The sequence below is a fragment of the Narcine bancroftii genome, chromosome 1 (genome assembly GCF_036971445.1).
Source record: "Narcine bancroftii isolate sNarBan1 chromosome 1, sNarBan1.hap1, whole genome shotgun sequence".
Classification (NCBI taxonomy): Eukaryota; Metazoa; Chordata; class Chondrichthyes; order Torpediniformes; family Narcinidae; genus Narcine; species Narcine bancroftii.
In genome coordinates, this window is record NC_091469.1 from 403305155 (window position 1) to 403325640 (window position 20486).

General features: G+C 41.3%; 1 protein-coding gene across 14 annotated transcripts in view; it reads right to left on the reverse strand.

The window, feature by feature from the left end:
* Positions 1-20486, reverse strand: part of snx13 (sorting nexin 13) — a 206626-nt gene that overhangs the window by 9846 nt on the left and 176294 nt on the right. For all 14 annotated transcript variants that reach the window (XM_069913813.1, XM_069913808.1, XM_069913812.1 and 11 more), the window contains 4 exons: positions 7477-7584; positions 7033-7143; positions 2233-2394; positions 562-627 (listed from right to left, as the gene is read on the reverse strand). In XM_069913813.1, the coding sequence (XP_069769914.1) occupies positions 562-627; positions 2233-2394; positions 7033-7143; positions 7477-7584 (447 nt within the window). The remainder of the gene's footprint in view (positions 1-561; positions 628-2232; positions 2395-7032; positions 7144-7476; positions 7585-20486) is intronic.

Genomic DNA, 20486 nt, shown 5'->3' on the forward strand with positions numbered 1-20486 from the left:
AGCCCTCACCGAATGACAAGCACCCATTTTTACATCAACACCAACTGATTTTATTTTCCCTGCATTTTCATCAACTCCCACTCACAATACCCCACCCCCTAACCCTATCCTATATTCTACTATTTATATGCCCACTAGGCACAACCTACAGTGGTTAGTTAACTTGCAAACTGTATATTTTTGGAATGTGTAAGGAAGCTGGAGCACAGCAACATGAACAAGGTGCAAACTCCACACAAGCAACACCAAAAGTCAGGATTGAACCTGGGCTACTGGAGCTGTGTGCCAGCACCTCTACTTGCTATGTCACTTTCCTGTAATTGTTAGAATATGAACTTTAAGCACAAACTTTGTTTTTGAAAATGGTGAAAGGAAAGGATCCTAGGTACACTTAGCTTAACCAACATTCCAAAGCAGAAGTTGAAAAATTTTTTAAAAATCCACAGGCCAAAGTAATTCCTTTGCAAAAAAAAAAATATCAACAGCAACTAGATCTGAAAAATGTTAATATATTGAGAACCATTGATTTCCTACAATGTTAAACACAAAAAATTAACGCACATTATCATCCAGTTGGGCAGAAACACGAATATGTTCACTACCTTCCTCTGGCTTTAATGGAGGAACCTGCAGCAAAAAAATTAGATAGGTTAATCTTATTCGTAACACCATAATTCATGAAAGAAAAATATAAAAGAAAAGCATTTGGAAGAGGGTTGTTAACTCCCACAGCAACTAGACCTCCTCCACCTGTCTCTTGAAAAAAGAAGTCATCCATTTCTACACTTTCTATCTCTACATTTGCTTTGGCGATGAGGCTTTACACTCCAAGACATCTAAAATGTCCTCCTTTTTCAGGAAGCATGGTCTCTCCTCCATTGAGTTGATGGAGATCTTACCAAAATTTCCTCCATTTCTGGAACTTCATTTTGCACCCCACCTCCCTTCAGACAAGGGACAGAAGCCCTTTTTACACTAAGTGGTGGTATTGTCATATACATGGCTTGTCTCTGGAAGCCAGCTTGCTTGTCCACACAGAAGAAAAGTCAGGTCAATGAGTCCTTTACATAGTGAACAAGCTTCCTGAAGCAAAAGAGGCAGTACATGTAGCACAACAATGTCGGCACCAAGTATGACATTGTGTTGTGCTGAGAAAAGTATCAGATTTGGTGGGTCTGGACAGAAGGGTTTTCAACCATACATAGCTTTTATTAACACATTTTTATAGAAGAGTGTGGGAAAATGTTAATTGGAATAAAACACGGCACAATTTATAAAGAAGCGTGGGAAAATGTTACGGGAATAAAACATGCACAATTTATAAATGAGTGTTGGAAAATGTTAAACAGTAAAGTAACTGTGTACTGTTTAATATTTTCCCACGCTCTTATAAATTGTGCACATTTATTCCCGTAACATTTTCCCACGCTCTTTAATAAAAAGTGCACATGAGTTTTATTTCTGTAACATTTTCCCCTGCTTCTTTACAAATTGGGTGCATTTATTCCCATTAACATTTTGCCACTATCTTCAACAAATTGTTGCATTAATAAAAGCTATGTGCAATTGCAAACCCTTGTGTCCAGACCCACCGAATCTGATTAACGCAGGCGGTGCCGACATTCACACTCTATGCGCCTAGTAGTCCCCTGCTCTACTCGCTGTGCACCCATGTCTATGAACCTTTTCTGAACCCAAAATGACTATATCATCTTCCCTTGTTGTTTCCACCCAGCAAAAGGGTCACCCATTTTAGACTGGTCCCACAACAATATGCTCCACCTCTGATACTACCTACCCTGGTGGATTGCAGCAGGGTACATTTAGAACCCTCAATCCGCCTTTGATGCATTCACACAGCGCTCAAAAGGCAGATAATACCCGGCTTTCAAATGCTGTGTAAAAGTGGTAAATGATCACTTTTCATACCATGAACCTCTCTGTCAAATCTTAAGAAAGAAACCTTATTAATTTCCACCACACCAACATTTTTGCATTGTAATTCTACCCTTTGGCACATCAGATCCATTAATTTCACCAGTGGCAACTGTGCCTCATCCTAACCTTCTTAATTTATATTCTCATCCTCACCATTCCTTTCCTCTAATAGGTCACTCCCTGCAGCTTTCTTCATTGACTAAGTTTTGCTCTTATGTGGCTTGATGTCAAATTTTAATAAGTTGCTGAACCTTTCTAAAGCTGCTACATGAATGCAAGCTGTTGTTGAAATACCTTTAAAAATGTATTCTTTATTTCATGTCCAAGCTTATCAGACATTTTGCCCATATTGTCTGATACTTTTGTCATTCCTTCTGCCAAACTGTCTGGAATGGATTTCACAACATTTGAAACATTTCTCATTGAGTTTCGAAAGGGATTTACAAGCGTGTCCATCTGCAAAACATGATGCATAGAATGTACTAAATTATAGGAACCGTGTTTCATACAAATATTGCAAATCAAATTGTATGTTTTATAACAGTAACGTTGAAGTCCTTCAATTTCCTTATTATCCAGATGACCTATTCTGGCAAATCATTCCACAAAGCTTGTACCTTACTTTTAACTTAGTTGGTGAAAACTCTCCATGAAAGGCCAACTTATTTGGTCAGCACAAATCACTTTTTTTTTTGCCAAACGTTGAAATATAAATTATACCCAAAAACTACAGATGCTGGAAATTTGGAAAAAAAAAATTGTTGAAAATACTCAGCAGTCAAAGAGCTTAGCAGTTCAGGTACCCTCATGGTCATTCTGGGTTTAGAGTTAGAACTAATGGGTGTGAATGATCAACAATAGATGTGCAAATCAGGAAAATGCGGATCATAGAAAGCAATTTTTAAAAACAGTAGCAATGCTATTTATGTGTGCCTACTACATTTATGTTGCCAGATGATCGAGTAAGAGGAATTAGGAATTCTTGCAGTAAATTCTTTAGTTGGTTCAAGTGCTGGTGGAAGCAGTAAGTATGAAAAGCAGTAAATGGAGTGCTAATAAAACAGCTCTTTGTTCAGGATATGTTCAACTACTTGGGGGGTTATTAGGTGATTGCACTGATCCACCTGCAAGAGATTTAAAAGCATGACAAGCAATGCAAAACATCTAGCCGATGGTGACCCTAAAATTGTTGATGGCGAAAAACTTCATGATGGCAAGGTTACTGAATATGAAAAGCAACAAATAATATTTCTTACTGGAAATAAGAATTGCCCTCTACTCATATGATATGAATATTATCAGTTCTTCCTGAATGTTGTAAATATGCAATGACTGCTTCATTCCCCATGATGTGGTGAACAGATCTGAAAATCATGCAATCAATTACCCTTTTTGCACTTCTACTTCAAGCAGGGTATAATTCGCCTTTAATATGCCTCGCCTACCGGTATAAATGCAACAAAGGTAGATTGTGGGGGGGGGGATCATTTCAAACTCATCTTTTATCTGCCAAGCTTGATAGTATCAGAGGCAAGCAGGTAAATTAAAGGCAAGCTATGTTGTCGGATCCAAACAAGGCACCAATGCTGCTATTCTATACGTCCCACCTCTTTTGCTTCGGGAAGCCGGCTTGCTGTGTAGGATTCACTGACCTGGCATTTCTTCTGTTCTGTGTGATCTAGCAAGCCAGATTCCAGAAACGGGTTGTGTGTATGGCAATAATGCGAATTTTTAGTGTGAAAAGAGTAAATGTCGGGTCAGTGAGTCCTTTTACACAGCAATCCGATTTCCTGGAGCAAAAGAGGAGGGGTGTAAGGCACAGCAGTGTTGATGTCTCGTGTGATCTAAAACATATATTCTGGGAAGTGACACTGCACTATACCCAATAATGACAGTTGAACAGCAGGCACTTATGTTATCATGTACATAGTTTGCACTCTTTGAACGCAAATAAATCTTTTGCGCATTGTATTCAACTTTATGAAGCATGTGATGTTACATTCGTGTGAATGGCATGTTCATGCTATCAAAAAAATTGCCAGCAGTTGGAGAAAGGAGGATGAAGAAGGTGGAATAAATGACTCGTATGCTTCATCTGTCTGATCGAGGCTGTTATTCTCATGTGGGGAAGAATAATAATGCCTCTGGGATGCAGGAGGATTTTGGTGGTGAGGAGAGGGAGCAGGACATTGGACGCTGTGGTACAGGAGCAGCCATGAGTGAAATCAGGTCACGCTGAATATCTTGGAGCATAGTACTAAACCCATTCATCTGATCTGCGTACTCCTGTCCATCAGCCTCTCGTGCCGCCATCTCTGCCTCCTGCACACCTCTCCTCATCCACTCCTCATGGTCCCTCTGTCTATCCAAATAAAGGCGATTCCTCTCCACATCATCACGGTCCACTGACAGCAGCAGATCCTTTATTTCCATTGTAACTACCTGCACTTAATTTCTGTTTTTTTGGCTGCAGCTGGCATCCTAGAGAACACAAGCGACATTAGCAAGATGGACCCTTATGGGCAAACATCTCAGAAAAACACACGAGTACGATGATAATCACAAAAAAAATTACCTGGCTGATCGTGAGGCGCAGCTTGATCGTTTCTAATGGTGCTGTCTGTCTCCAAGCTGCTAATGTCACCAGCATCAGCACTGCTGCTGGAGGAGGGAGATGCAACAAGAATGGTCTCAGGGGAAGCTGGATCCTCTATGTTGCTCAGTAGAGCAACAGGGGTTGCAGAGTGGCTTGTCCAAGAGAGGAATGAAACAGGTCAAAATATGGCCAGTCCAGATGCTCTCTGCCACTCCTGCCATTATAGTCCATGTCCTGATTAATTTTTTTCCGCAGACTCTTCACCTTGGTTATTACCTGCGCCTTTCCCCAAGCAAAGCCATGGTCCCCAAGTCATGCAGCCAACCTTTTGAAAATCAGGCCATCTTTCACCATTCCCATTAACTGTCCATTTATTTTGTCCTGTGCTCTGAGTTAAGAAGCTCCCAGACCTCATCATCTCCCCAGTTGCTTGACATGTTGAGATTTGAATATAACCTGTTGCCAAGTTTGTAGCTGTGGGTTAAATTTAAAATTCCCACATTTACGCTGCACACATAAGACGATATTACATTCCGTTCCCGTTTGGACCCGGCAACAGGGCTCACTCTTTTACACTCGCCCCGCTTCACCTCTGATACTACCTCGCTTGGCGGATAAAAGCCGGATCTGAAATTACCTCCCAATCCACCTTCATTGCATTTATACAGGTAGGTTAAGCGTATGTAAGGTGGATTATACCCGGCTTGAAGTCTCAGTGTAAAAAGGATAATAGATGAGGGGATACCAGTGTTTACACCATTGTAAAACAATTTGGTTAGTGTGAAAATTTGCTCAAGTATTTTTTAAGCGTCACTTTAGCATTCACAAGGTATTCTAGAATGGAATAAGATGTTCTTAAATATAACAGTGATCTAATCTTAATAGGCTGACAACTACTTCTTGTGACAATATTCTGAACTATCTTATTTAGCAGAGCGGTAAGATCATGCAAATTGGTTTAATTGCATGAGTATGACATATTGCAAAAATGCAGTTGTAATTTCTACCATTATTGTTGTGGACAGATTCTCATGCTGATTTTCTTAACACCAACTGCAGATCCAACCCACCAGCTACATCCTTTAGGGCTCAACCTTTGTGTCAGGGTTGTAATACCATTCAGTTTTTGTTGATAGATACTGAGATCTTTCATTGTCTCTACTCTCTGCTCATACTGTACATAGTACTTTTTCCAATGGCATTCAGCATGGAGGATTACTAACCACCAGCAGACAGGTGGGGATTGGTTGGAAGTAGTCCTAGGAATCACGATGGACAAGTGAAACTCCACTGATTTTCAAATAAAATACTCAATGTGAAATGTTGCATCTGATTTTATTTTTTGCTATTCACGTGGGTTAATATGCCACAAGGATTACAGCTGCAAAATGGTACAATCCTGACCATACTAGGAACACACCTATTTGCCTTTTACCTGTTTATCTTCTTCAGACCAAAATTCCATGAGACTGATAGATACATTTGATATTCATTTGCTTCATGCAGCTGGAATAGGTGATACCTAAAGTCATAGTTATACAGCACAAAAACAAGGCCTTCAGTCCAACTCAACCATACAGCTTCCTGAGGTGGTCCAATATGTCAGTGTTTGGCCATATCACTTAAAACTTTTATTTATGATCCTGTCCAAATATCATTTAAATGTTGCAATATTACCCATCACAACAACTTCTTCTGGCTGATTGTTCCACATACCCATTGCTGTCCTTGTGAAAAAGTTGTCCCTCAGGTCCCCTTTAAATCTTTGACCTCTCACTTTAAACTGTTTCCTCTAATTTTAGAAAAAAAACACATAAGTATTGGAGGAACTCAGCTGTTCTTGCAGGATCCATAGGAGGTAAATATAATTACTGACATTTCAGGCCTGAGCCCTTCAAGCAATGAGCAAAGAACAGGAAGGCTGCAGAATAAAGACAGGGCTGGCTGGGGGAGGAGTCCAGGCCAAAAAAAGGTGCTAATTGGAAATGATAAGAGGAGAGGTGAGAACTGATTTTGGCTTTGTGAAAGGAGACAGAGGGAAAGGGGGGGGAAGCGAGAGAGAGAGAGAGAGAGAGAGAGAGAGAGAGCGCGAGCTGGGGGAAAGGCACCAAGGAACAGGAACTAGCGGAATAGGAAGTTTTCAGTCCTTGCTCCATTAGGTTTCATTTCTCTTGGAACTGATGAATCCACTCCTGAGTAGAATGCATGAATATTTCTGAAATCTGGCACAACTGACACTCATCCATTTTCTAGAATTTCTAGAAATAAGATTTGTGTAAAGGATCTATGATTTATGCCATGTTATAATGTAATGCAAGTGGCTCTGGACACAGAAGCAATACTTTAAAAAAAAATCTATGGATAACATAATGTTTCATCATTAAATTGTTAAATGTATTAATTCCTATTTGTCAAATATAGCCAAGAATTTAAGAAGTGGACACAAATGGAAAAGGTCTGTTAAGCAGTATTACATAATCTGGCTAACAAATTCTTACCTTACGAGCAAAATCACCTTTTCCTTTGTTATAGGCTTTATTCTCCAGAAAGTAATTCACATATGGAATCAAAGCTGGACAAGCTTTTATCACTTCAGGGTTGATTAATAACTAAATAAAAGCACACAACAGCTTGAAGAACTATATCTTAATAATTTAATATTAGATCATTTTAGATTATCAAAATTCTTTCTTGAAAGGGACACTAATTATGACACTGAAATTAATTATTGGGTTGTCAGGATTCAAATATGCAAAGTTTAATACTTACATTATACAATCAACCTCATTTACTTGTTACAATTTTTCCAGTTTATTATTACCATTTATACAGATAATTACACTCTTGATTTGTTTAATGTAATAATGGTTTCCCAATACAAGAAATGTAAAAGCATTAATCTCTAACTATGCCAGTTTTCAACAGAGACTGAAAATGTTTACCTGTAAATACGTATTTAGGTCCTTCTTCCTCTTCTCCAAGAACTCTTTATCCATATTATTAAAGGTTTTTTTCCCAGGAAGTTTAAGAAAACTTGAAAGATGCTCAAACTGAATGAAGAAAGTACTGTTATTTTTCATATAATTCATGAATTAGAAACATTCATAACAATATTTTGACTGTAACTTTTACTCCAAGAATACACATTACATGGTACATTCAGACCACAGCTGTTTAAATTGTGCATTAATCCAGTCATTTGCGTTTCCAGGTGTTAAATTGTAAGAATGCAGGCAGATTAGTACAGGGCAGAGGGTACAGTTTTTGTCAACTGCTCCCTTTCAGTGGCAGCTGTTCAATTTTCAGTCCTGCCAAATCTCATGCATTTCATGTGATACTTCAACATTTGCTCTGTTTCCCAAGCCCAAATTTGTGTTCTCATGCTTGGTGACCACAGGTCTGATAGTGAAAATACTCTAATTCCTTGGACTCAGGATTGGTCACATACATTACCCTCTTAAATACTCCATATTACACAGGTGCAGAAGTTAAACCAAAACTTCAAAATGTGGCAAACCCAAACTGAAGACAATGTGCTTTTTTCATATTGGGGAAGGAATTAGAATAATGTTGGAAGAAAATCCTTTTTAAACTGCTTGTAGTTATTAAAATATCTTAAGACTAAATTGTTGAAAAGTTTCTTTGAAGATATAAAAGGGATCTTTTTACTTCAAATAAATTACATTGTTGTAACCTGTAACACAAGGTATATCTGGTACCAAACTGATGTCAAACCCAAAACAAAAATAAAACGGATTTATAATAGAATTAACTCAAAGAACAGGCCATTCTTTCACCAACTAACAGGCTTCAATTTGTACTAATTACATAATTTCCTGCCTTAACATATTGACCTGCAATAAGGTAACATGCTCACTGAATTCCCTGTTGATTATCAAACAGTACAGCATTAGAACAGGATGTTTGGCTCACTGACCATAATTCCAACTGAAACAAATTGCATATTGCTGTACCCTCTGCATGTTCATATGCCTAAATGTCTCTTAAACATTGCTTTCATATGTGCTTTTACCACCTCCCCAGGCAACTAGTGCAAGGCACCTACCAATGTAAAAGAAAAACTTGCCTGGCAAATCTCCTTTAAATCCACACAACCAACACCCACTCCCCCCTAAAATCTGTGCACTCTTAATAGTTCACATTTCCATCCTGGAAAAATGGCTATGACTGCCTGTTCTCTCAATGCCGTTCATAATTGTACATCTTCTGTTAGATCCTCCCCCAGCCTCAGCGCTCAAGAGAAAACATTCCAATTTGTCCAACCTCTCCTTATAGTGAATACTTTCTAATCCAGGTACCATTCAGGAGAATCCCTTTTGTACCCTCTCCTAAACCTCCATATTCTTCCAGTAAATCAGTGACCAGAACTGCACAGATTCCTCCAAATGAGACCAAACTTAACCAATACGACATTTCAATTTTTTATACTCCATGCCCAAACTGATAAAGCGAGTATGCACCCTTCCTTCCTTATCAGCCAATCTACTTGTGTTGTCATTTCATGAAGATATCGCACACAACAAAGATCCCCCTGTACATCAAGGGTCTTCCATTTATTACATTCTTTCCACTTCCATGTGGACTCCCAAAGTGCAATTCCTTACACTTGTCTAGATTAAACTCTGTCTGATTATATCTGCATGTAACTGATACAAATACTTCTGGAACTAATTTCTGCTGGATTAAATCATTAAATATCACAATAAACATTCACACAAATAAAAAAAAACCATATCAACTTGTATTCATCATGACAGGGTCAGATAATAATGCATGTAAATAGCATGGTAATTGCAAAGACTATCAGAAAACCACAGATCATTACAGCAGAGAAAACAAGCTCTTTGGCCCTTCGAGTCTGTGCCACACTATTATTCCGCCAAGTCCCAGTGACCTGCATACAGTTCATAGCCCTCCAACTCCTCCCAACCACGTGTCTGATTTTTTTCTTAAATGTGAAAATTGAGTCCACATTCACCACTTCACTTCAGTTCATGTAATTAAAGAATTAATTGTAAAATCTTTGCAAGTTGAAATTGATCCATTCATAATTTATCCTTCATGCACATTACAACCATACATACAAACAAATTGGATACACACTGCGTCATTTTTAAAAAATATAATATAAAATATCAGAAACAAACAGCAGCTGAACTTGCTGCTCTGACAATAACAATTTCAGCTTTTTCTTGATGAGAAGAATGAAATGAGCAAACAAAACCTGAGGGAAAATTGGAAAAGGAATGTGATCATAATTGCTAATTGTAAGAGGATGAGCTATAAATTCTTTAATGAAAACTAAAACTTCCATCCAGTAGCAGGGGAATTATGCCCAGCACCTTGGCGAAATAGCCATATGGCAATATTTATCCAATGAGCAATACAGGTGCTTAACCTTTTATTCAGGATTCTGAACCTCCAAAAATCAGCACTTGTTTTGGTAGATGACATTACACATAAGTAACGTTAATTTCCTGTTGTAAGTTCTCCATTTGCAGAGGGAGACATCCCCATCCCCATGGGCATCCTCTCTTACCTTCAGTGGAAAAGTGACTTTCGGCCCCCCGCACCCGGTGGGAGAGAAGCAGGTGGCTGTTGGCTCAATGCAGGAACAATGGCCGTCTTCCTTACCCATAATCCTCCATGCAGCTTTGCACTTTTTTTCTGACCTTCTGTCCCACTTGATTGCTGGCTCCAAACAACTGATGCTGGCCGGCTTTATGGCCGAGCTCCAAGGCCACCCCATTGTCTCTGATCTCAATTTGACCGATGCACTAGTTAAGAGCCTCCTGTACAGCATATGCCAAACCACCACTCAGCTCAGTCAGCAGACCCTCTCTCCTCCTCCCCCACCGCATTTATCCTGGCCTTGGGTGCAAAATAGTCCTGCCACCAGCCCTGGGTGGGTGGGGGCCAACAGACAGCCATGGTTAGGGGTGAGGCAATTGCTTAAAGGGACTGAAATCAAATTCAGAAGATTCTGAACCATAGCAGGTGTTCAGTCCTGAGGACACCGGATAAAAAGTTAGGCAACTATACGGAGTAAAAAAAAGAAGAAAGTCAAAATCATATTTTGGTTTGTGGAATCATGCTGCAATGTGTCACAGCTCACCAGAGTGAGTACAATTTAAAACTATTTCATTGGCTCTAAAGCACTTGGAGATGTCCTGAAAGCAAAATGAAACCATTATGCCCTTATGGAATACAGTGAAGGTCAAGCCTCCTTTGAGGTGAACATTCTTCTCTCACAGAAAGATAAAATTAATAGGTAACTGCAGAGATATTTAAGTTATGAATGGGGTAAATGTGAAGAAGCATTTTCCATTTAAGTGAAAAAATACCCAGATGAAGTAAAACATGAAGTCTGCAGGTGCTGTTATTGTAGTGAAAAGAGAAATGATGGAGAAACTCAGCAGGTCTCTCAGTACCTATATGAGGTAAAGATATACAGTGGTCTCCAAAATGTTTAGGAGAAAGACACTTTTTTTTCCTTTATTTTCCAATTTTCCACCATTTTAAAGTTGTGATTAAAGTGCACATTCCCAATTTTATTTTAGGGTATCTGTGTACATTTTGGTTTGACCATGTAGCAACTACAGCATTTTTTATATACAGTCCCCTTCATTTTAGGGTGCCATAATATTTTGGACATAGCAATGGTATGTATATTAGTCATGTTTAGTACTTAGTTGCATATCCTTTGCATGGAATGATTCCAGATTTATTGTCAGAGTACATACATATGACATCACATACAAACCTGAGATTCTTTCTCCTCCAGGCCAGGCAGAATTACCGCTTATTGGGAGTAAATAAAAACTGTACACAATGTCACGCTGCTGTCTCTCCCCCCTGCCCACCCGAGTTGCGCTGCTGTCTCTCTCCCCCCCTCGCCCACCCGAGTCATGTTGCTCTCTCTCTCTCTCTCTCTCTCCCCCTGGCCAACCTAGTCACCCCAGATTTAAGCCCACCCGAATTGTGCTGCCATATCCTCCTCCTTCCAGTCGCGCTGTCGTCTCTCCCCCCTGCCCACCCAAGTCGCGCTGCTGTCTCTCCCCACCCCGCCCACCCAAGTCGTGCTGCTCTCTCTTCCCACCCCCCACCCAGTCCAACCTAGTCACGCTGCTGTCTCTCTGTCTCCCTCTGCTGTACCAGCACCAGGAGAAAAATGCCAGTTTTTGGAACTTTCCGGATTTTAGATGTCTGGATAAAGGATTGTGTACCTGTACTGGCACTTCCTGACTGCAAGAAGGAGAGATGGGGCTGAATTTGTCAGTTGTATTTAAGAAGAATTCCTAACACAGTAATGTGGATCAGCTGATGAGAGAAGAGGCCATACTGGATCTAATTCTGGTCATGAATCTGGTCAGGTGGCAGACCTCTTGGTGGGGGAGCATTTAGATGAGAGTGACCAAAACTCCTGGAGCTTTAGCATAGCTATGGATAAGGATAAAAGCAGACAAATTGGGAAAATGGTTTAATTGTGGAAGGGCTAATTATGATGTGATGAGGCAGGAACTAGCAAGAGTAAAGTTGAAACAGATGTTCAAGGGTGAAAGCACAGAATTAATGTGGAAATAGTTTAGGACCCACTTATGTTGGGCTCATGATAGGTATGCCCACTGAGACAGGGAAAAGATAGTAGGAAAAAGGAGCAGTGATTCATGGAGCAGGTGAGGCAGCTGATCAAGAGGAAGAAGGAAGCATACATTAGATATATGAAGCAGGAAATAGGTAGGGCTCATCAGAAGTATATGGCAGCCAGAAAGGAACTGAAGAAAGGACTTGGGAGAGTTCGATGGATGCATGATAAGGCATTAGCCTGTTGGATTAAGGAGAATCCCAAGGCGTTCTGTGTGTATGTGAAGAACAGAAGGATGATGAGAACAAAAGAAGGGCTGCTAACGGATAAAGGAGGCAACATGTGCCTGGAGGCGGAGGTCCTAAATGGATACTTTGCTTCAGTATTCACAAGAGAAAATTACCTTTATCAGGGTGAGGTCAGAAGAGAAGAGGCTTATGTGCTGTACAATGTGGAGATTAAGGAAGTATAAGTGTTGGATCTTCTTAAAAACATCAAGATTGATAAGTCCAGACACAATATACCCCAGGTTGCTGTGGGAAGAGATGGCTGGGGCATCTTTTGAGTCCTCTTTGGCCACAGGAGAGGTACCGGATGATTGGGGAATGGCAAATGTAGTCCCCTGGTTTAAAAAAGCTAATAGGGATAATCCTGCAAATTATAGACTGATGACTCTTATGTCAGTGGTGTGCAAATTATTGGAGAGGATTTTAAGGAGAATTCTTAGGAGAAGTAGAGTCTACTCAAGGGTAGTCAGCAATGGCTTTGTGAAGGGAAGGTCTTGCTTAACTAGTCATTGAGATTTTTGGGAGGGTAACTAAAGAAATTGATGAGGCCAGGGCAGTAGATGTGGTCTATATGGATTTTAAGCAAGACATATGGCAAAGTCCCCCATGAGAGATTCATTCAGAAAGTGATGAGGCATGGGAACTATGGAACCATGGCTATGTGGATTTAAAAAAAAATGGCTTGCAGGTAGAAAGCTGAGTAGTAGTGGAAGGAAAATATTCTGCCTGGAGGTCAGTGACTAGTGGAATACTGCAAGGATCTGTTCTGGGACCCCTGCTCTTCAGTGATTTTTATAAATGACTAGGATGAAGAGATGGAAGGATGAGTCAGTATGTTTCAGATTTCATATTTTTTTGTCAGAGTACATTAATGACATCACATACAACCCTGAGTTCCTTTTTCCTGCTGGGAAGAATTACCACTGATTGGTAGTGCAAAAAAAAAACACTTGTACACAACATATAAATGTAAATGAATAAAGAACTGTAAACAGATAATGAATGTAAACAAACTGACTGTTCAATACAGAGAGAATTTAAAAAATCAAAAAAGTGCACAAGAGTCCTTAAATGAGTCTCTGATTGTGTTCGTCAGAGGAACCCGATGATGGAGGGGTAGCAGCTGTTCCTGAACCTGGTGGTGCGTGTCTTGTGACACCTATACCTCTTTCCTGATGGCAGCAGTGAGAACAGAGTGTGTGGGTCTTTGATGATTACTGCTGCTGTCAAACGGCATCATTCCCTGTAGTCGTTCTCAATAGTGGGGAGGGTTTTGCCTGTGATGTCCTGCACTGGGTCCACTACCTTTTGGAGGGCTTTATGCTCAGAGGTGTTGGTGTTCCCATACCAGACCATAATGCAGCAGGTCAGCACGCTTTTCACCACATCTGCAGAAATTTGCCAGAGTTTCTGGTGCCATAACAAACCTCTGCAAACTCCTGAGGAAGATGAGGTACTGACATGCTTTCTTCACAATGTCATTGATCTGTTGGCTCCAGGAAAGATCCTCCGAAATAGTGACTCCCAAGAAATTAATTGCTCATGCTCTCCACCTCTGATCCCCCAATGATCACTGGTTTGTATACCTCTGGCTTTCTTTTCCTGAAGTCAACAATCGGCTCCTTAGTTTTGGTGGCATTGAGTGCAAGATTGTTATTGGCGCACCATTTAGTCAAGTTTTCAATCTCCATTCTTTATGCTGACTCATCCCTCTACCTAAAGGCACCGTTTTGACCTGCTGAGTTACTCCAGTATTTGTGTGATTTTTCATTTAACCATGGTGTCAACAGAATCCTGTATTTTACCCGAGATTGTAGAGGGGACGTTCACAGGTGATACGAACGTTGGAGGAATTGTGGATGGAGCTGTAGGTTGTAAGAGGATAGATAGAATGCAGAGTTGAGTAGAATAGTGACAGATGGAGTTCAATCCAGCTAAGTGTAAGATGAAGCATTTTGGAAGGACAAACCAGAAGACTGACTACAGGGTTAATGGACAGTTAATGGAGTGTGGATGAATAGAGGGACCGTGGGGTTTAAATCCATACATCCCTCAAGGTTGCCACACAGGTTGATAGAATAGTTAAGAAGGCCTATGGGATGCATATCTTCATAAATCGAGCTCAAGAGTAGAGAGGTCATGTTGCAACTCTTCAAATCTCTGTTGAGACCACACTTAGGAGTATTGTATTCAGTTCTGGTCACCTCAATATAGGATGTGGAAGCCATGGAGAGGGTGCAGAAAAGATTTACCACGATGTTACTTGGATTGGAAAACAAGTCTTATGAGGCAAGGTTAGCAGAGCTGAGACTATTTTGTTTGGAGCACAGAAGGAAGAAAGGAGACTTAATAGAGGACTATAAGAGAATGAGAGCCAGCGACTGTTTACCAGGGCAGGAGTAGCAAACACCGGAGAACATCTGGACAAAGGGAAGAAAGTTTAGTGGAGACATCAGGGATAAGTTTCTTTTTAAATATATAAATGCAGAGTGTTGTGGATGCCAGGAATGCCTTGCCAGAGACGGTGGTGGAGGGTGAAACATTGGGGTCATGGAAGAGAATCTTATCTTCAACATGGATGAAAGAAAAATAGAGGGTTTTGGGGTAAGGTTAGTACTTAAAAAAAAAAAATCAAATATATGGATTGACACAACATTAAAGGCCTAAGAGCCTGTACTGTGCTGTAGTGTTCCATGATGGGGTGCTGAAATAGGGGGAACTATGTATAAAAAGTGCATCAATTTCTACATTGTCAAACCAAAATGTATACCAATAACCTTGAATAAAATCTAGAATGTGCACTTTAATCACATGTGAATAGTTTAATTACAAATTTAAAACTATGGAGCAGATGGGCAAATAAAGGAAAAAAATGTCTTTGTCACAAACATTATGAAGGACTCTGTATAACCAACATTTGGGGCCAGAGCCCCCCTTCAAGATATGATCAAAAAGCAGACATGAGACTGAATTAAATGAATGGGGAGAAGGGAAAAATGGGCAGGGGAGGAGTACAGACCAACAAAAAAGGTGCTAATTGGATATGGATTGTAAGACAGAAGAGGGGAATAGTGAGAATTGATAGGGGAGGGTTTGGCTCTGTGAATGCAGAGCTGGGGAGAAAGACAGATGGAAAAGGAGAGAGCTAGAGGAAATGGAAAATAGGGCAATATAGGGGGAGGGGGTGGTGGGCTAACAGACAATGGAAAAGTCAATGTTAATGCCATTTGGTTGGAGAATGCCCAGCAGATGTTTCTCCAATTTGCAGGTGGTTTCAGTCTGACAGTGCATGAGAACATGGATAGACAGGTTGGCAAGAAAATGATGCATAGAATTGAAATGAGTGACCATTGAGAGATCGCAGCAATAGCCGAAGTCCTCAACGAAGCGATCTCACAGTCATCATTCAGTCTTTCCAATGTAGAGGAGGCCACTATGGGAGCAATAGATACAGTAGGTTTACCCTTGCAGATTCACAAGAAGTGTTGCTTAAATTGAAAGGACTGCTTGAGGTCCCGAAGTTGCTGAGGGAGGAGGTATGGGCATGTGGAGGACCTCCTGTGGTCACAGGAGCAAGTGGTGGGAAGGGCGGAGTGGACGAGGGAGTCATGGAGGGAGCTGTCCCTGCGGAAAGCAGGGGAGGGAAATGTTTGTCTTGTTATGGGGTCACTCAATAAGTAGCAGAAATGAAGGATATGTTGGATGCAAAGGCTGGTGGGGTGGTAGGTGAGGACAAGCGGAATCCTGTCCTTGTGTGTGAGGGTGGGGGGGGGGCCAGGGTTAACGTGTGAGTAATAGAGGGTATGTGGTTGAGTTCAGGAAACTAGAAGTTGAAGCGAAGGAGGGCATGTAAAGTATCATGGATGTAGAAAGGGAGGAACTGGACCTTGGGTAGAAGGTAGAACCGAGCAGTGCAGGGTTGAGGACAATGTGGCTGGAGACCGCATAAGTGATAAGTTCAGAGATAGTGCGTGAGAGTAGTTTTGGTGTGGTCATGCTTGTGGGACAAGTAAGAGAAAATATCTGAGAAATGATGTCTGCCTTTGGCCCGACAAGGGTCAGTGTGCCCAAAGCAACAGAGCCACTCTTGTCTGCGGGTTTGATGGTGAGGTTGTGATTAGTGTGGAGAGAGAGGAGGCCAAGGTGTTCCGAGCAGGTGGAATTGGAATAAAGTCAAGACAATTGGTCTTTCAGCAGCAGTTGGAAATATAAAGGTACAGAGCAAGCAGAAGGCGAGAATGGGGTGTCTAAAAAAAGGAAGAAGGTTTAAAGCAGGAGAAGGAGGCTGTAATAAGGGGTGGAGAATTCTGGTTGTAGAAATGTGCACGGAGACGGAGACAACAGAAGAAGAGTTTGTTATCAGGGCATGCATGAAACTTGTTGAGGTGTGGGTGAAGGAGGATGAGGGCGAGGCCTCTGAGGATAGAGCATTTAATCTCTGAGAGGGGAAGGACAGTGATGGTAAAGACAAGGTGTGGGTTTTGTTGGAATCTAGGGGTTAAAACATTATGGAAGAAATGATTAATTAATAAGTTTATATGTACTGCATGGTTCAGGGAAAAAGAGGAATGTGATTAAGTGGCAATCACAGCATGGAGCAAAGTTGGCTGAGCAAAATTGTCTGCTCCCAAATACAGGGAGGGGAAATGCATAAAACGATTTAGGAGGAATGCTCAAACTGAAGGTGGTGGTGAGTAGCACAGGAGACACAGGCCAGACCAGAACAAAGAATGGCCTGCAAGAAACAAAGGGAATGGAAAACCACTCTAGGAGGAAGATTAAGGCAGGAGGAGGTGTTAAAGAGTACAGCAGAAATTGGCCAGACAGGAAAAGAATGGTGATTAGAAATATCTGGGGATGAATTAGTTTCTGATCCAATCAACAGGATAGTCTGGCTTGGAGGATTAAGATGGGAGTGCTACACCCCAGATATCTGCAAAACAGGAGATGACTTGTGATAACCCTTATGCAAAAAGATCTAGCAAAGGAAGCCAACTTTTGTTCTGTATGATAAGGTTGATCTATATAAACTGAGCCAACTGGACAATAGGGGTCAGTCTTGGGGAGTAGCTCACTGTGCAGGTGACCTATGAACTAACGATTGACCCAGAGCTCTGTTAAGTTTTATTCTTGTGCTGTGTAATAAATTGACTGTTGAACCGAATACCTTCTCCTATCACTTCATTCAAAGAACACGCTGGACTCAGACCACACATAGACTAAATTAAGAGTAAGGTAAAGCCAGAATCCGACAGTTTGAGGGGCAAGGGGATGGGCTGGATCAAGGTGGAGGGTAGGAAAGATCCAAGGGAGGGAGGGGGAAGTCAAAGAGGCAAGAGTTGGTGTGCACGACAGAGGCTTGATTATGTAGGACTCTAGATCAATTTGGAGACCCAAGTTCAGAGGCTTGGTCACATATGCTGTTGGGGCCTGAATGAGAATATGTGATAGCAGCTCTGTCCTGTAGATCGCTTGGGCCAAGGTGGGGACCTGCAACGGAGGCTTGGTCCTGTAGGTCACTGGAGTTGAGGTGGAGACACATTCAGAGGCTGGGTGCAGACCTGTTCAGAGGCTCAGTCTTATGGACAGCTGAGGCTAGGGTGAAGACCAACTTCAGAGGCTCTGACCTGTTTACCACTGGAGCCATGGTGGAGATCCATTCAGAGGCTTGGTCCTATAGGCCACCAGGGGCAGGGTGGAGACTCATTTGGAGGCTCGATCCTATAGGCTGCAGGGGCCAGGGTGGAGACCTATTTGGAGGCTTGTTCTTATAAACCACTGTGGCCAGGGTGGAGACCCATTCAGAGGCTTAGTCCTATAGGCTGACGGGGCCAGAATGGAGACCCAAGTTGGAGGTCACAGAGGCTGCAGTCACCAGGGAGGAGAGATTCAATCCTTGATGGATACCAGGTAAACATAAATCTGGCAGATGAATACATGGATCTGATGGAGGATGAAGGGTAGGGAAAATCTGTGGCAGGTCATGAAAGTGAGCAGAGGAGAGAGTGAGGGTCTGCTGGTATCTAGTCATTGGTCTGTAGGATATGGTTAGAGCAGGAGTCAATGCAACACAGTACATGAGAACCTTGTGGGGACATCACCAAACATTCCACCAGCTATTGCAACCAACATATCATGTTCCGCCATATCCCCCACCTATGACATGATCCTACTACTAGCACACATCTTTCCTTCTCCTCCCATCTCTGCTTTCCGCAGGGGCCACTCCATCTGTGAATTCCTCATCCACTCTTCCCTTCACACCAATTGCACCCTTGGCACCTACTCCTGTGACCATAGGAGGTGCTCCACATGAGCCCAAACCTCCTCCCTCAGCACATTCGGGGCCCAAAGGAGTCCTTCCAATTGAAGCCATACTTCACTTGTGAATAGCAGTGGTTATCTATTGCATCCAATGTTCCCGGTGTAGTCTCCTCTACATCGGAGAGAACGTATACAGACTGGTATTTCGCTTCGTTGAGCACCTCAGCTCTGTCTGCCGCATTAGCAAGTTCCCTTTCCCCTACTCTCCTGTTGTCCTATCCATATCCAATTAAACCTTTTGTCTTCCCTCACCAATTCTTTCCTTCCCCCCCACCCTCTTAATTCAGGCACTTGCCTGCTTTTCATACACATCTAAAGGAGTCAGGCACAAAACATCAATTATAAATATCTTCACCTCCTGTGGACACAATTATACCTGCTGAGTTCCTCCAGCATTTGTGTTGGGTTTTTTTTTTAGGTTCCTGGATGAATTTACCATTTGGAGATTATTCTATTTCAGCTGACGGCAATAATCAAAGCAGCCCACCAGAATATGGTTGGAAAAATGAATGAGAGAGTACAAGAACAAAAACAATGCATGGCAATTTTTTAAAACAACTGCTTAAGCAGCCAATGGATTTGACAAAACTGAGTGGATCATGCTTAATTTTTAAACAATTTGACATCAGAATTCCAAATCAAAATGGTCAAGTGGCCTACATTATTATGGCAACATTCCAGAAACTTTCAGAGGAATTTAGCACAGGATATGACACACTAATTCTAACAATTTAATGCCCAAAGGTTATAAGATGCACCAATTTCTTGCCAGGCCATTAAGGAAATCAACATTCACATGATTGAGACAAAGGTTTTAATATCTACAATGCTGAAAATCTCACCATTCCAGCATATCGGCATAAAAAGGTCAGCATGGATGTGATGGATCAAAGGGTTCATTGTATTGGTTAGAGTTAGACTTGGTTAGAGTTAAAAGACTGATGAAAACTAAATTTGTTTTAGAATAAAATCGCTCTTCTTTTTGACTGACTGAGTAATTTGCTAGAAACAAGAGATATACCAACCAGTCTTCTGAAATCAGGATTTCTTTTCAGAATTCTTAGTTGAAAGCTAAACTATCAATGTGCATACCAATCAAAACAGGGGAGGATTACTCTTGACAACTGCTGACAGTAATACTCAAAACAGAAACGGCATACAAGTACTTCAAATAATAATACATTTTAGCAGGAAAACAGAATTTGTGACCAAATTATCGGGAATCATTCATATCATGAGCAAAGTACTCAATGCTACATCAGGAAGAAATTTAGACTGAGCTGAACAAGATAAAAGCTGATTAAAATATCTTAAAATCTACAGGCGCTATGATTGTAGTAAAAAACACAGATGCTGGAGGAACACAGCTGGTCTAGCAGCATCGACAGGAGGTGAAGATACATTTCCGATGTTTTGGGCCTGAGCCCTTCTTCAGGAATAAATGAAAAGACAGGCATCTAAATTAAAGGCTGAGCAAAGAAAGGAGGAAGAATGGCAGGGGGAGGGATACAGATCACCAAGCAAAAGGTGTAATTAGATACAAGAGGAAAGGTGAGAATTGATTTTGACTCTGTGAAGGGGTGGGGGGGGGGGAAGAAGAAAGAGAGGAAGGAGACAGGGAGAAGATGATGGGGGCATGATTTTTAACAGAACCGGAGAAATAGATGTTAATGCCATCTGGTTGGAGGGTGCCCAGATGGAATATGATGTGCTGTTTCTCCAATTTGTGGGTGAT